Source organism: Sciurus carolinensis, chromosome 12, assembly GCF_902686445.1.
Source record: "Sciurus carolinensis chromosome 12, mSciCar1.2, whole genome shotgun sequence".
Classification (NCBI taxonomy): Eukaryota; Metazoa; Chordata; class Mammalia; order Rodentia; family Sciuridae; genus Sciurus; species Sciurus carolinensis.
Window position 1 is genome coordinate 91,122,081 of NC_062224.1, and position 16,454 is coordinate 91,138,534.

Consider the following 16,454-nt stretch of genomic DNA (forward strand, 5'->3'; position numbering starts at 1 on the left):
ATAATTATTTTGTCTTACAGTTTTTGGTGATTTCAGTTCATTATGGGCTGGGCCTGTCGATTTGGGCGAGGTAACATTATCATGGTAGGAGCGTGTGGTGGGGGAAGAAACATTCTCACCTTATCCATGAAACAAAAAAGAGAAAGTAGAAGAGACCTAAGTCCTACAATCCCCTTACAGGCATGCCCCTAGTACTCAAAGACCTCCCATTAAACTTTACCTCTTATAGGTTCTTCCAAGTACCTTTAGTGACAAGCTGGGGACCATGTCTTTAACACATGGACCTTTGCAGGTCACTTAAGATCCAAACTATAGCACCTACAGATGAATTTCAGGACTTATTCAGAAATTCAGGAACACATGTGAGTATTCATGCAAAATTGAGCATTTTTATAAAATGAGATTGTTTTAATTACAACCTTGTAATAATATTATATTGTTTTGCCACTGGCGTTTTTAAAATGTGTGGTTGACATTGATCCAAGAGAGTTTATTGAAATCTATCTTTTAAAAATTTTTTTAGTAATACATGCTTGTGATGATACATACTACTTTAGAATTCTGGTTAGCATTTTATGCTAATTGTCTACATATTTTTTCAAAAGAAAACTTATAAAGTAGGTGCCATTGTTAATCATATTTCAGAGACAAGACAAGTTAGGCTCAGAGACATCATAAATCCTGCCCCTGGCCTAACACACTCCGTGGTGACACCGTTTCCTCTCATGTGTTGCGCGTTATCAACCAGCAGTAGAGGAGAGAGCTTGAAATAAAAACCAATAGAAACCTTAAAAGATAGGGAGGAAATACAAGATAAAATGTGTGTACTTTTGGATAGATAATGCTTTCTTCAACAAAAGGGGGAAATTTTAAACCATAAAAAATGGACACATTTTGTATTTGATAATGATTTATCCTTTTTTTTTTTTTGACTGTATTTTTTAACCACATATGTGGTATTCCCAGAAAAAAGGAAAGAGTTTAGGCAAAGTAGCTTTGTCTACAAAAATTAATTCTGAAGTTGCACAGTTTGAGGACAGCCCATCAGGCAAATCCTAGTCATGTGACCACCTCTGTCTAAAAGGGAAATCAAGAAGCACAATCCTACAACAGAGGCTGTGCATCCAGCTAAATTGTTGTGGGATGAGGTGAAATAAAAACCTATTTTACTAAAATGAAGAAAGTAGAAACCAGAGAAGATAGTATCAGGCACAGTTCCAGTCTTTGGCCTCTTAAGTGTCCATGCACAAGTTAAATAATAATTATATTGTAAACACTCACCCATTCCCTAAGAAAAATACTTCGGTACCATCAAAAGCTGCATCTGGTTCAATGTGCAGGATATCTAGATAATATTGTCAGATTAGTTCCTAATAATCTGACAACATACACAATCGATATATTTTCTAGACATTCCCCACTATTGCCACCCTATATGGATATATAATAGTAGAGCAAATTAACTGTAATTAAGTATTGGTTTTTGGAGAAGGGAAGAATGGGAGTCATTGATCCATCGTATGTCCTGTGGCACATGACTCAAGAGCCCTCCAAAGCAGTGTCATAAATGTGTTTATTATCCCAATTCTACTCTTGGAGAGTAACTGCTTGGTTTGCTGACTACTCTCTAGAGCCATCACTGTAGATGAAGTTGGAATGGAATTTTACCAGTCCTTTCTGCTTCAGTAAATGTGCACAAAACTGTTTTCTAAGAACTTCCTTTAAATCTGGATTTTGTTGCCCTGCTCACATCTCCCTCTCAGTTGTAATGGTGGCTCTATTGACATCATCTAAAACAGGTTTTGGGCGAGAAGGCAACATAGCACTTTAATCAGACCCTGGCTACAGGTCTGGCTTTGTTCTGGCTGCGAAGTCTTAAAGTGAGGACTCTTATCAGAGGCTGTGAAAAAAGTGTCATCTCCTTCTATTTAGGATCTGGCTCACTTTTTCAGTTTTGCAAGTGTCCAGATATCTGGATTCTTGATTAGGTTTCTGATTGCAAGTAAACAATGTCCTACTTAAGAGCTCTCTTCCCTTTTCTCTGCTTACAAGGTGATTGATTCTTACCATAGATCATCTCTAGATAGCACTAGAACCACCAAATGCCCATTGGTAATTCTTGCCCTTTCCAGCTATCTCTTGTAGTCACATCTCTATAGATGGTTTCTGCATACAAAGGAGAAAATGGATAGTAGGGGGAAATAACACTGTCTTTCATGGAATTATTTTTGCTTTATGCATTCATATAATTCTTAAATTTTAAATGAATTTGTCTTCTATTTTCGGTTGGCAAATTATTAGATAAAAATTACAGTTCTAGCTTGAAATGTCTCAAAAAAGGAAACATAAGTAATTGATGAATCTGAAAATGGGCTAACTCACTGTCACTCTTCCCAACACTGCTTGGTCATTTATTTGATGTAATTGATATCCATGAAAATGACTCTTTAAAGCCCTAGATTCATGTTTCTGTAAATTCTCTCCTTTTAGTGTTATCACCCCCTGTATCTAAACAATCACTTCCAGAGCCATACCCTAGATCATGTCTTTTCCAGTAAGTTTGAATCTTCTATCATTCCCAATTGTAGTGTCTCTCTCTCTCTCTGACTACCCCCCACTATCTTTCCAGTTCACTCTGTATTACAGAATTTCAACTACCTTGTCATATTGAATTTAAAATTCATTTTTCCTCTCAAACTTTTAGACTTCATACCTACAGGTCCCAATTTCCCTTATTTCTTTAAAATTTATTTTTAACTGATACATGCAAGCATAAGAATTGTGTATATTAGTAACTTAGTATTCATCGATCAACCTTTTGCCATCCCTCTCCTTTTATACCCTGTTCTGCTTTCTCTCCTGTTATCATGATACATTATGCCTTCTCTTCTGTTATTATGATACATTACAAATATTTCCTGCATATATTACAAGTTATGAAAGATCACTAGTCTTCCTGGCCTCTGGTAACAATTCAATTCTACTCTCAACTTCCATGAAATCAGCTTTCACAGAATTCTTATGTGAGTGAGATCATGTGATGCTTGTCTTTCTCTTCCTGACTTATTTCACTAAGCATAATGATTTCAGTTCCATTCATGTTGTTTTAAATGGCAGAATCATATTTGTTTTATGGGTAAATAGTATTCCATTGTTTACATCTACTACCTTTTCTAACTTCCCCTTTTTATCCTTAGATTCCATAGTACACCATTATAATCCATGCCTTTAATTTCACCCTAAGATTTTTTGACTCTGTTAGTTGTACTTCATCAAAAGTAAAACCTTGTTAAATCTAATTTTCCCTCTTCTTCATGTAAACTTCCATGCACTTGAATGTAGCTAATGTAAATAAAATAAGTAAGCAAAAGATAAACTGCAACCATTCATCATCAACCTCCTCCATAATTATAATTTTATTATCTATTTTACTAAAGAAATAGAGCCATAAGAAGGAAAATGTAACTCCCATAAACTTCCATTAACATATTTAACCAGCTACCTCCTTTATACCTGTTCTGCTTTCTCTTCTATTATCATGATACATTGTCTTCTCCGCTGGTATTATGATACATTACAAATATTTCCTGTGTATTTATAAGTTATGAAAGATCATTAGTCCAGTAGCATAGCACCAGCAATGCTATTCAGTAGAACTGTTGGAGATAATGGAAATCTCTGGAATTGTCTAATATTATAACCTGTGGCCACAAGTATTACTGAGCTCTTGAAATGTGACCAGTGTGAGGGAGGAAATGAACTTTTACTTGTTTTTAACTTTAATTTATTAAATCCTTAAGGGGTTAATGGCAAATGTATTGGAAAACTCAATTTTTGAGGGATAATGCTGGGATGTTGGAGAGCTGGAAGACATGAAGACCTATTAAGAAGTTTTGCATCAGCCTAGAGACTATTTGAGTCCACTATTCTTTAGCAGCTTTAAAACAAAAACAAAAATAAAAAAAAACCAGAAAACTTAAAAAAAATGAAAACGTTTTTATTCATGTTTGGTTTTGTGATAAACGTGTACTGACTTGAAATCATCTATGGCAGGCTTAGCATTGAACTGTTAAGAGGACTATTTAATCTTCTATTTTTCCAGTTAGTACAAATATTTCCATTTTTAAATGCAAATATATATATATATATATATATATATATATATATATTTTAAAGATCAGATTACTCCCTAGATATATTGTATTGTATTTGATCAGTAAGGCATTTTGCTTTCCTAATATCTGAAAAAATATTGTGTAATCTGATGATTTTAGGAATTATGGACAAGCCTGTAGTAACTAGTGAGAGTGGAAGGGGAGATAGAGAGAGAGAGATGACTTTAATGAATGAATAAACTCTGACTGTCATATGGCACTGGGAAATGAGGGGCAATGTAGTATAAAAGAATATTTTCAATTCATTTTTTAAAATTCACTCTATAGGTTAGTGGTTGGTATTAAAAAAAATGTCCCACTGGGAAGGATACATTTAGACCTGAAAGGAGAGCTCTAAAGATATAATCAATTCTATTTTGCAAATTGAATTTGGGCTTTTTGTAACATATGCTAATGAAGATTATTATCCAATTGAATATTCTCTCTTAGTCCTTTCCTTGTGTTTGCCATCCATAGAGATTAAATAGATTTTTTAACTGAATGAATACTGATTTTATTGTTTGACAAGGAATTTCATGATAATTATATATTAACTCATGTACCTAGGACAGTGGTTTTCATTCTATTCAACCCAATGTTTTCTTTTTACGATAAATATTTTGCAGCATTTCATTTACAATTTTGCAATAAAACTCAGCAAATATAACTATACATGCAAATTTAAGACAATGTAACAGTCTATTTATAATATGAAGGAGAATTAGGGGGAAATGATTAATAAAAGAGAAACTTGTTTTTCAATATGTAAATGCTTAAGTGTGAATACCCAAGAAAACACAGTGAAGAGATAGATGTTTCTACCAGTAATTATGTGTCAAAGACCAATGCTGACACTGATAATATAATCAAATATCTTAAATTCATTAATGATATACAAACATTGCTAAACAGTGTTAAATTTCTCTCTATTTACATCACAGTTATGTCCCCAGATAATTCAGTATTTTACTCTAAATCAGTACAGCCATATATTTGTTCATGCACAAAATTGCTGCCTATAGTGAGAGTTTGTGCTTTCATTTTTAAAAGCGGATGCATATCACAAAACTTTTACACAACCGTAAGACAAGATGTAGGCAAATACAAAAATGACTACCTGAAATTTACTAGTTTTTTTCCTTCCTTCCAGTTTCTACTGATTATATGAATAAAATACAGATTAGTACAGTTTTTGGAAAACTATGCTGCAACACAACACAGTCTTCCCACGGCTATCCGTTCCCACACTCAGATGCACATGTTTATTGAAATAAAGGAAAAGGAAAGGACCAAATATATTTCTTGTTAACTATGGAAGGAAGAAATTAAGATAAAATATTTTCAAAGTATCTCATAAGCAACATATTTTTTTAGTGTTCTTCTGCTGGAAAAGATACAGTTTATGCATCATAGAAAGGGAAGTTAATAATTACATGTGGCATTTCCTATATGCTACTCATACCTTCCAAATGTTCTGTTACAGTCGATTTTTTAAATTTCTGTTTTGTAGCCAGCATGGCGGAACACATCTGTAATCCCAACAACTCCCTAGTCTGAGGCAGACAGATCTCTAATTCAAATCCAGTCTCAACAATTTAGCAAGGGCCTAAGCAACTTAATGAGACCTCTCAAAGTAAAAAAAAAATATAGAGGGCTGGGGATGTGACTCAGTGGTTAAGCACCTGTGGGTTCAATACCTGGTACCCCAACCCCTGCTGCCAATCTGATCTGTGTTATAACAAATTATATATTTTTCTTAGTTCGTATGTTTCCATTTTTGGTTTGAAATCTATGAGTTCCCTATGGATTGCTATTGTAAGAGTCCACTGTAGTAGCATTCTGCATTTAGCAGATTTGTTACTTTTTTTCACAGATTGGGTTACTCACTCAAAAATTATTTTTAGAAATATTGAAATGATGGTTTAAATGCACTATTCTTTTGCAACTATTTGATATCCTTCTCTACAACTCAAAATTGGATTTAGAATCTGCTAACCTTTCCTGCATTAATTATTATATTTATATATTCTTAAAAGTTTTCCTTAAAGATCATTGTAATATATTGATTAGGATAGAAAGAGAGAGACGTTGAGATTATTAGGAGACCCTTGATATTTTGGAGTGTAATCCTGAGATGTAACTATAGTATATAATTTCCTTCATGAAATATAATAGACAATAATATTTAAAATAAGGCAATTAAAGTTATATAAAAATAGGCTATTTCTTTTTTCTAATTTTTTTTTTTAGTTGTAGGTGAACACAATACCTTTATTTTATTTATTTTATGTGGTGCTAAGGATCGAACTCAGTGCCTCATACATGCTAGGTGAGCACTCTGCCTTTGAGCCACAACCTCAGCCCCGAAATGGGCTATTTCATATGATAGATTATAAAAAGCAGACTAAGTATAATATTTACATAGCCATTGCATTTGCTCAACTATTTTCCAAGTAACCCTTTCTTGTTTCTTCCTGAATTGTATGGTGCTTTGTGTTCATTTTATAGATCTGGCTAACAACTTCAGTCTTCTGTTTTTAATAACTAAAACTACTGTCTGCTGCTTAAGGATATGCATTTTCTTAGAGTCTTAACAATGACTTTATTTACAATACCAGCTATAATTGCTTATTTGGAAAGGGAGGATATGTTTTTGGTTTTCAAAATAAAAAATCCCGTGGAAAATCAAATATTTGGCATCTTGAGACTTGGTTGCATTTTGACAAAATATGCCTGGGCTGAGTGACCTCATCCCCTATAGAGATGCAGCCTGCACCCTCCCATGTGCCACCCTCTCCAGCATTCTGTATTGTTTTAGGTCATTAAATTTTATCTACCACTTATTATCTTTCCTGGCTTGAACTTACCATCTTTTGAGTTTATGACCCTTAGGTCTTGAGATTAAAGCATACCTTCAATTTATTGTAGCATTAATTTTTATTGATTGATACTGTTGTTGCTTACATAGTATGAAATCTATTATTTCTGTGCTAGGCAATTATCTATCACATCTTTTAATAACTACTAAAACTAATACTGTGTGGTTATGAATTTGGTAAATCAATTTTGTTTTAAATCAATACTGTTGTATTTCATGCTATAAAATCATTAGAACTAACTAGACTTTACAAATTATTTGATACATTTTCTCAATTGCACCTAAAACAGCTACAACTCACCTACTTGTATACATGAGGTATAAGAAGATTAAGCCCTGTACCTAAAGTTGCCAGTTTTAAGTAAGAATTACGGTTAGACCCTCATGGCCTCCCCACTCCCAGTCACTTAACTCACTCTCTGGAACTCTCTCTTAGGAAACATTTCCGGGGAAATAAAATTGCACATGTAAAAACATCTCTGAAACAATTATGTTCATATTGCAACCTTTTGCCATATTATTTATTGTTTTAGTTTTCATATTTAAAATATTACTCTCCCAAGGTAAATTATTCTAATTTACCTATTTTATTTCAAACAGATCATGTTGTTTGTGAAGAAGAATTTAAATACGCCATGTTAGCTTTAAACTGTATATGCCCAGCAACATCTACACTTATTACACTACTGGTTCATACCTCTAGAGGGCAGTAAGTATATTTTTTCTTTAAGATAATGTATTTAAAATTTTATTAAAAATAATATAAGTGCAGTTGTGTGTTTTACAACTATTAAAAAACCCAATATATATAGTGAGATATGTACCTATATCTGTGTTTGTGGGAATGATTTTCATCTAATAGACATGTTCAGGCATCCACGATGCACAGAAAGTTGATAGTGATTAGATTTTTTTCAGTAATCTTTAGATAACTTGTTGCATCTTAAATTCTAAGTCTCTAAATCATTTGTTAGGTCTAGAATATGGGCATGGTTTCTATTTTAAGAATAAAAGAGTACAAGTTATACAAGTAAAATTTTAGAAAGGAGATGGTTACAGTCATTAGTATAAGAACACAAGGTCAATTTTTTTCTTCCTTAGATTTTTTATCTTAAAGTTTTAATTATTATTATTTAAAAGTAATTTTATAAAATTAGTTAATGCATAATAAGTTATTTTTATATGAAATTTCTAGGTAGCTCAGAGAAAGTTATATCATTAGAACTTTTACATTATTATTTATTTACTTTGATAGTTTTATAATATACAGTTTGACTTGGATGATCAAAGGAAATAAAAGAAACAAAATACTGTTCTTACTTAAAGAGATGAATGTTACACTGCATTTTATACTTTTTCATATTTCTAACAGTATTTTGCACAAAATGCTGATTTTCCTTATAAATTCTAATTTGTATTTGTGGTCATTACTCTTTAAATTGATAGTTATTTAAATGAAGACAAATAGATCCAGGACAAGGAAAATTCCTTCTTTATATTAAGTACTAGATGGAGTAAGTTACTATGAAAATAATAAGTGCCCAGAGCTATTTTAGAATGGACTTTTCTATCTTACCTCTAATTGCATTTCTATTCTTTTGGGAAAGGATGAGTTTCCCAGGATCAATCTCTCAAATTCTGAATAGTAACATTTCTATTCTGTATTTTCACAAGCCTTTAATTCCAGCAATAGAAAGCTTGTGACAGAATTAAGAATGACATTGCTGCTTGTTTGCAAAAAGTTGTTAACATTTTGATTCAATTTTAAATAAAGTCCTAAAAACTATTTTGACACCAATTAATTGAACAATAATAGCACTCATCACATGTATTCCTTGTTTTCTGATACCATCTTTATTACAGAAAAATACAACTATCTCAATCAATTTCAATGTCACATTTAAATGATAAATCAAGGCCCATTGATAATATTTCACACTCCCATTTCTCATAGACTGAAGTTAAATTACATTGTGCAATGACTAGTAAGTATTATTTATTGACAAAATACTAACTGTAAGAAAGATTGTAGTTGACATAAGTTAAAGCAGAATTTTGGGTCCTTAGAATAAATTTACCTCAATATACTCATGAATTTTTCCTTATTAAAAAAATGATGTCAAATACATTGTTGTTGTATAATTAAGCACTTCTTTTAGGTAAGATTAATTTGGAAATATATTTCACATCTGTGCTGCAGAAAATATGATGGCCCACTATAATGACTTTCTTTTTAGAGCTTTATTAAAATTTATTCACATAGTATAATTCACCCACTAAAGTATGAACTATTTTTGTGTATTCATGGAATTTTTCAAGCATCATCACTATTTATTTCCAGAACCCCATAAACAAACCTAACCTTTAGCCTTTTCCTCCAAATCTTTCAGTCCTAGGCAATTCTTAATCCTCTGTTTCTATAGATTTGCCCCTTCTGGACATTACACCTAGATGAAATCATATAATATGCATTGTTTTTTTTTTTTTTAGTCTGGCTTCTTTCACTTGGCATATTTTAAAAGTTCATCTATATTGTACTATGCATTCATACTTCATTATGTTTTATAATTGACTATTATTCTGCTGCATAGGTATGTCAGATTTCATTTTTTATTCATCAGTTGAAGAATATCAGTTGAGCTGCTGTTAACATTTGTGGAACTTTTTTGTGTGGACATATACTTTCATTTTTCTCGGGTATGTATGCCTAGGCGTGGAATTACTGAGTCTGTGGTCGCTCTGCTTATTCTCTTTTAAGAACTGGTAAAATGCTTTCCAAATACGAAATTTATCAGGGTTCTAATATTCTTACCAAAATTTATCAGGGTTCCATTTTCCTCTCCATCTTCAGCAACACTTATTACTTTCCTTTTTGATTATGAGCATCTTTGTGGGTATGAAAATGTTGCTGCGGTCCTCACTTGCATTCTCTGATGACTAATAGTACTGAGCATTATTTTATGTTTTTTTGCCACATAAAGAAGATATAATGTTATATTTTCTTTGAAGAAAAACTTGATTTGTATCCTTTGTCCATTTTCATTTTCTAAAATTTTTTGGTTATAGAGTATAAGAATTCTTCATATATTCTAGATACAACTTCCTTCTCAGATCTGTACCATCACTTGAGTATAAAAATCATCAAAACAGATCACTTAACATTTGTTTATTAAGAATATTGTTGGACACAAGTAATTTTATCAAATCTCTTAAGCATTAATTGAATCAAGATTCTCTTAACAGAACATGTTTATAATTTAGCCTTTGAGCATCTGCAAAAATTAAGAGCTCAAATATACTGATTTAATAATCAGAACTAACATGGGAACTAAGTAAAGTAGTACATTGGGAAAAATGTTGAATGGTCTAGGAATAGTCTGATGCAAAAATTGAAACACTAATTGAAAATATATCTATATGATAATATTCAGATTTCTACATTTAAAAATAATTTTACCACTTCACTGTCTAATAAATTGTATTTTGCATCAATAGTAATTGATATTCACAAGCAATTGGAGTTGCTTGGTTGATACAAAGTGAAAAAAGATAATTTAAGACATTAAATTTAACAAGTGTAGAAATAAGTATAATCTAAAACCTAAAGTACTATCTTTTTAAAATACATTTTTAAAATAAATTAATGTGCAGGTTGTAGGTAAAGAAAATAAACATGAATTATGAAACAAACAAATTAGACAAACACATCAAGTCTTGGAGATCAAAAGATCAAACCTTCTAGCGGCAGACCTGCCTTAGGTCTGTGTAATAATGGAATACCTTCTTCTGCCCCAGAATAAGACAGTTTTAAATTCTCAATTATTTTCATCATTTCTTATTTCTTCTTGTCTTTTTGCAGGTGGAAATGGGAATACCTATAAATCACACATATTAATGATGAATTGCATTCTTCTGTTCTTTTATGTAAGAGGAATACACACTTTTTAAAAATTTCAATCATATTTTGAAGTCCTTCTAGCAACTTAGCCAGTACTCAGATATAGCATCCGAGGTTCACTGGTACACTTAAGCTCTTACATTTTATTTTCCTACATCTTTACATGCTCATTCCAATTCCATTTGATCTATAAATCACAGAGTAGTTTTCACCTGACTTCAAATGACTGTTTTTTTTTTGTTTTTTTTTTTTAAATTCATGGAGTGTATTTTAAAGCTTCACATTTTCCCATTCATTTCTTAGATCTATTGACATTTGAGTGTTGAATGCTCTTGATGCTGGTGTATCTTGTTGTTAATTCAGTTCACAATTTGATGTACTTAGTGATTATTTTTAAAAGGTAAGCATAAGTTTATTTTTTAGACAAAATTATTATAGGCTGTGGGACAATGGGTCTACAAAATGGCAACTCTGAGTCAGGCTATTTTCCTTCTTTGTGGGAAGAAGGGAGAATGGTAAAGGGGCAAACTAGGGCCAACTGAGGCTATTTAAAACTTTCCATAAAGTTCACTCAGGTCCTTTCATCTATCTAATGGTGTCTAATTGGCCAGAACCATGTCACATGGTTAATGTTCATTCAAACAATTCCGAGACATCAGGTATTTTAGAGTTCAATCTTCTTTAGTAGAGAAAGACAGGGGAGAAATAGCTTATGAAAGATTTTTGAAGGGTTGGGGATATAGCTCAGTTGGTAGAATGCTTGCCTCACAAGCACAAGACCCTGGGTTCAATCCCCAGCTCCACAAAAAAAAAAAAAAAAAAAAAAAAAAAAAAAAATAGATTTTTTGAATAGTCAGTATAGTTTTTGTCATTCTGACAGAGAAATAATTATTATTAAAATTAAATATGTACGATAGAAAAAGTGCTTTCCAATTTTACATTAAGGAAACATTTTGCATTAAAGAAACAGCAATATTTGTGTGTTAAAATATGGACTTGATTCTAATTACATCTGTTAGCAATGTAAATAGTTTCAAATTAAAAAATGTATTTATGCCTATACAACATGCACACATTTATGTAGAATTGAATATTTTCTCTTCTTAAATCATTAGGCTATATGTCCTAGGGATGAAAAGGTAAATCAAAGAATCTTAGCAAGAGGTATATTGAATCATACAGATAACTGTGTTAGACTAAGTTTTACATGTGAATTTTACATGTGAATACTATTATCATTGCTGGTCAGATCTGATGACACAAACTGGCACTATTAAAATAAAGAAATATTAAGTATATTTGCACTATACTTTTATATTATGATTACTTTTGATACTCCTTTACCTGAATTTTTAATATGTTACCTTTCAAAAACAAAACCAGGTAGATTATTATTATAAAATGTACCATTCAGAAACTTATAAAAGCAAAAAATTAAAATCAGACTCTTTGGAAACCACATTTCATAATCACAAATGAAATTCCTGTTTTTTATTGTTCATGCTGCAAATGGAACTCATAAATTTAGGGAGGAAATGTGGCAAAGAGGGAAGAACACCAATTTTGGCAGACAAAAATGGTTGACTCACTAACTGCTAAACCCAACTAATATTGAGCAATTACATGTTCTATTTGATTCTCAATAACTTCAACGAAACATTGAGATAATAATTTTTAACCAATCCATTACTTTCTTGTGTTCATTTTTCCAGTATTTATTGAATGTCTACTCTGCAACAGAATCACTCCAGATGTTGTAGATACAATGAGGAATACAACAGGAAAAAAAAAATCCCTCTTCTCAAGGAACTTTCTTTCTAAATAATGAGATGTGTAATACATCAAAATAAATATGTAAAACATATACAATATTTCAGAAGGCCATAGTGCTATAGGGAAAATAGAGAAATGTAATGGTGGAGTGCAAGGATGTGACAGTAGGTCACGTTTTAAATGATATAGTCATATTTGAACTCCTCAGAGAGTTGCTATTGGATCAGTGACTTGACCAAATTAAAGTAGTGACTATGTAGATATCTATGATATGAGTCTTCCAGGCAGAAGTAAAAGCAAAAACTCTGAGATGCAGGAAAGCACATCTGATCATTTGAGGAACAAGCAAGTAGTTCAGTGTAGCTGGAACAGAAGAGGGAAGAGAAAGTCAGATTTGTTGACTGATTGAATATAGGAGGCAGGGACAAAAAGAGAAGGATCTAGGATAATAGCAAATTTTTGAACTGAGTAACCAAAATAGAATTGTGATTTACTATAATACAGAAGACTGCAGTGAACATTTTTCCTTTAATCTTGGATATGTTAAGTTTAAGATATTTATTATACTCCCCAAATTTTGACCAGTATGTAGTCTGGAAATAAAAGGGAAGTCTACACTGAAGATATCAATAAACACATAAATTTGGATCTCTTCAGATTAGGAATAACACTTAAAGTAACAAAGCTGTATGAAGTCAAGCCAGAGAGTTCTTGAGGATAATGTGGCCATGCCCTACCATAGTAGGTGGTCTTTACTTCTGTCATTGGCTCTATGAAGCTCTAATATGCATCAAAATCAATTTTCTAATTTTTTGTCAAATTGGACAAGGTGGAAGGAGGCAGAAGAGATGTTTTAAAGACAAAGTGGGAATTCTAGAACCATATGTTGATTTAGGATGAGTGGGAAAAGTCCTATGTCTTACACATGTGTATTTTATATCTAAATCAGAATATTTATGGGCTTGTACCAAAATATGGCAATTATCACAATCACATTAGAATAAATGTTAGCTACTTTCTTAGCTGTTTTTGAACAGTGACATTAATGAGAAAGTAGATATTTGAATGCTCCCAAGTATTAATGGTAATGACATATATTTTCACCATGGCTAATCTTTTAAGTCACTATCTTAAGTATTACAAAAAATAGGACTAAATATGTTTTGAAAAAGATGGCTTATATACCTGCCTAGTTGAACCTTTTTATTCTCAAGTTATATATTATTATTTCATAGAAGAAAGTCAAATTGAGTTACAGGAAGTATGAAATTCTTGAAACCTATATATGTTTAGAGCAACCATTGGAGAGTTTGTGTGAGCCTGAATTACAATAAGAATTCAAGTAAACAAAAGTTATTTAAAAGAACTTAAATGATACAACTTTATTTGAAAATGTAGAAGATAGGATCAGAAAGGTAACAGATTAATGGTTAACTTCTATAAATGTAGGCAAATAATAATAGATTAAGACAATGATAAGATATTAGTACATTGGTTGCTGAAAAAATTTATTTTGATTTATAAGACCAAAAACAAAGAAGGTTTCAAGTATTAATAAGCTGTTATTCAATACCAATATATATTTTAGGTATTTTCAGTGAATAAAAGATAGGGAAACAATGTTACATTTCACAAATATATGCTAAAATAAAGGTAAGCAAAAGTGACTTTTATATTTTACCAGAATCAATTTTAAGAAGCAGTAATTTGTAAATATGTTCCTCAGGGGTGGTTATTTCAAAAGAAGCCCTTCATTAACTTACTGGTCAAGTATGTTATTTTCATCAATGGGATCAAACAGCAGATTTGGGTATTTCTGCAATTTTTTTTGCAAAAAAAGAAATTTAAAGTGTAACATTAACTATTAAATTCCATTCCTTGTTTTCAAAGTATTTGGTATCTTAAAAAATGGAAGAAAGAATGAAGAACACCAGAAATCCATAGATTTTTCTTTAGTCTTACAACTTTTACTATACTTCTACCAAATGCAAAGCATTTGTAAAGTTAAAGAGAGATCATTGTGTTCAATATTCTATCATGAGTACTTAAACTTGAGTGAATTTTAGGCTCTGTCAAATAATTATTTACCAAACATTGCATAATAGTTTTGCAAAATTTGTAAGTGCAGTGGAAACACATTAAGCCAAAATACAACATAATTAATTTTTATGTGTGGTATATAAATTGTGGTTCTTTTATTTTATACAATTGCCAAATTTGTGTTCTATGGTAGAATTACCATTTGGATGGATGTTGATACTTGTCCTGGAAATAATACTCAAGGAAGATTGAGAAATACTATGCTAAACACTGTCTTTATTTTTCAACATTTTATTTGAATTAATTTTTGACATAAAAAAGAAGAATAATAGTTGAAACATATCCTTTCCATTATAGCTTCTAATATTTTTACCTTTTGTAATCATAGTGCAATTAACAAAAGAAGATTTAACATTGGTGCAACCATTGACTAAGTTGTTGAACTTATTTGAATTTATTCAGTTTCTCTATTAATGTATACTTACTATTCCACAATCTTATCCAGTATCCCAAACTTTATTTATATTTATCTTTTAGCTTTCTCCAATCTTTGGTAGTTTCGTGGGTGAGACTGGAGTCACTATAAATTCATGATTTTAATGCAGAAAACACAATAGATACATTAATATAGATCTGTATCTGTGTGCATCTGGTACAATATGTTACATAAATTCCTGACTGTGTTTCTGAGGTAACCTAGAAACAGTGTCATACCACTAACAGTGAACACACTTAACCATTAGAAATCGATTATTAAATATCAGACTCCAATAAAAGGAACCAGAGCTCTTTGGAATGTTGGTGGATTGCAAGACTGTTGTAGGCAAAATATGAAGGTAACCTGGAAAATTTTGTAGTTCTAGAAAGTAAGGAATTTCTCATATTAGTGTGGGTCTTGCCAAAATGACACAAGAAACCAGGCCAAAGGAGTTCCTAGTGGCAAGGATGGAACAATTTGAGCTACAAAATAATTAATGAGAACATTATATTTTAACCCATAAAATAAAATAAGTACCCAGGATTCCACACTGGTAAACAATGTAACAAATAAATGGGAGAAAAGGGATCACTTTTTCTTACTGAAGAATTCAAATTAAAAAAGAAATGTAGAAGAAAAAAGAAAATATTAAGTCAGTCACCATTAAACAAACACTATGGGATTCCCCCAATGGGTACTACTAATATTAGCATGTGAAAATTTAAGGAGAACCAGAATAATTGTACAGCCTTGACATAACTTGCTAAGATATTTATTAACTATGAAGGCAAAAATTCTAACTTTTAGGAGAGAAGCCTGACAAATAGCACCTTAAATAAGGAATCAAGGCCAGTATCACCAATAAAAGACACGTTACTCACGTAACCCTTTCCCCGATGCACTAAAGACACCACATAGCTTCTTTGGTATTCCCACCAGCATTTCTATTTATAAGGAAACGTCAGGTGCACCTCTATTGGGTGCTTCTGAAATATAATTGATGCTTTTCAATACTAAGGTACTGAAAGATGAGCAAGAGGAATTTATAATTTTGTTTTCCAACATTTTACTCAGCTTCATTCGAGGAAGTTTTACATAGTTTTAGATAGTATTGTGACTGGGAGACTCCTCCCAGGAAAAGAGTTAAGAAAAACATGTGGTTAGAGAAGACAAAGACCAAGGCAAAACAAAGGCAACAGGACACCGTGCTGCACCCCACATCCTGGAACCCAC

At 31.7% G+C, this 16,454-nt stretch overlaps 1 protein-coding gene across 1 annotated transcript in view; it reads left to right on the top strand.

Annotated features, from left to right (window-relative positions):
* Positions 1–16,454, top strand: part of LOC124961705 (potassium channel subfamily T member 2-like) — a 354,530-nt gene that overhangs the window by 218,697 nt on the left and 119,379 nt on the right. The window contains 1 exon segment of the mRNA XM_047520608.1: positions 7,633–7,741. Within this exon segment, the coding sequence (XP_047376564.1) occupies positions 7,633–7,741 (109 nt within the window).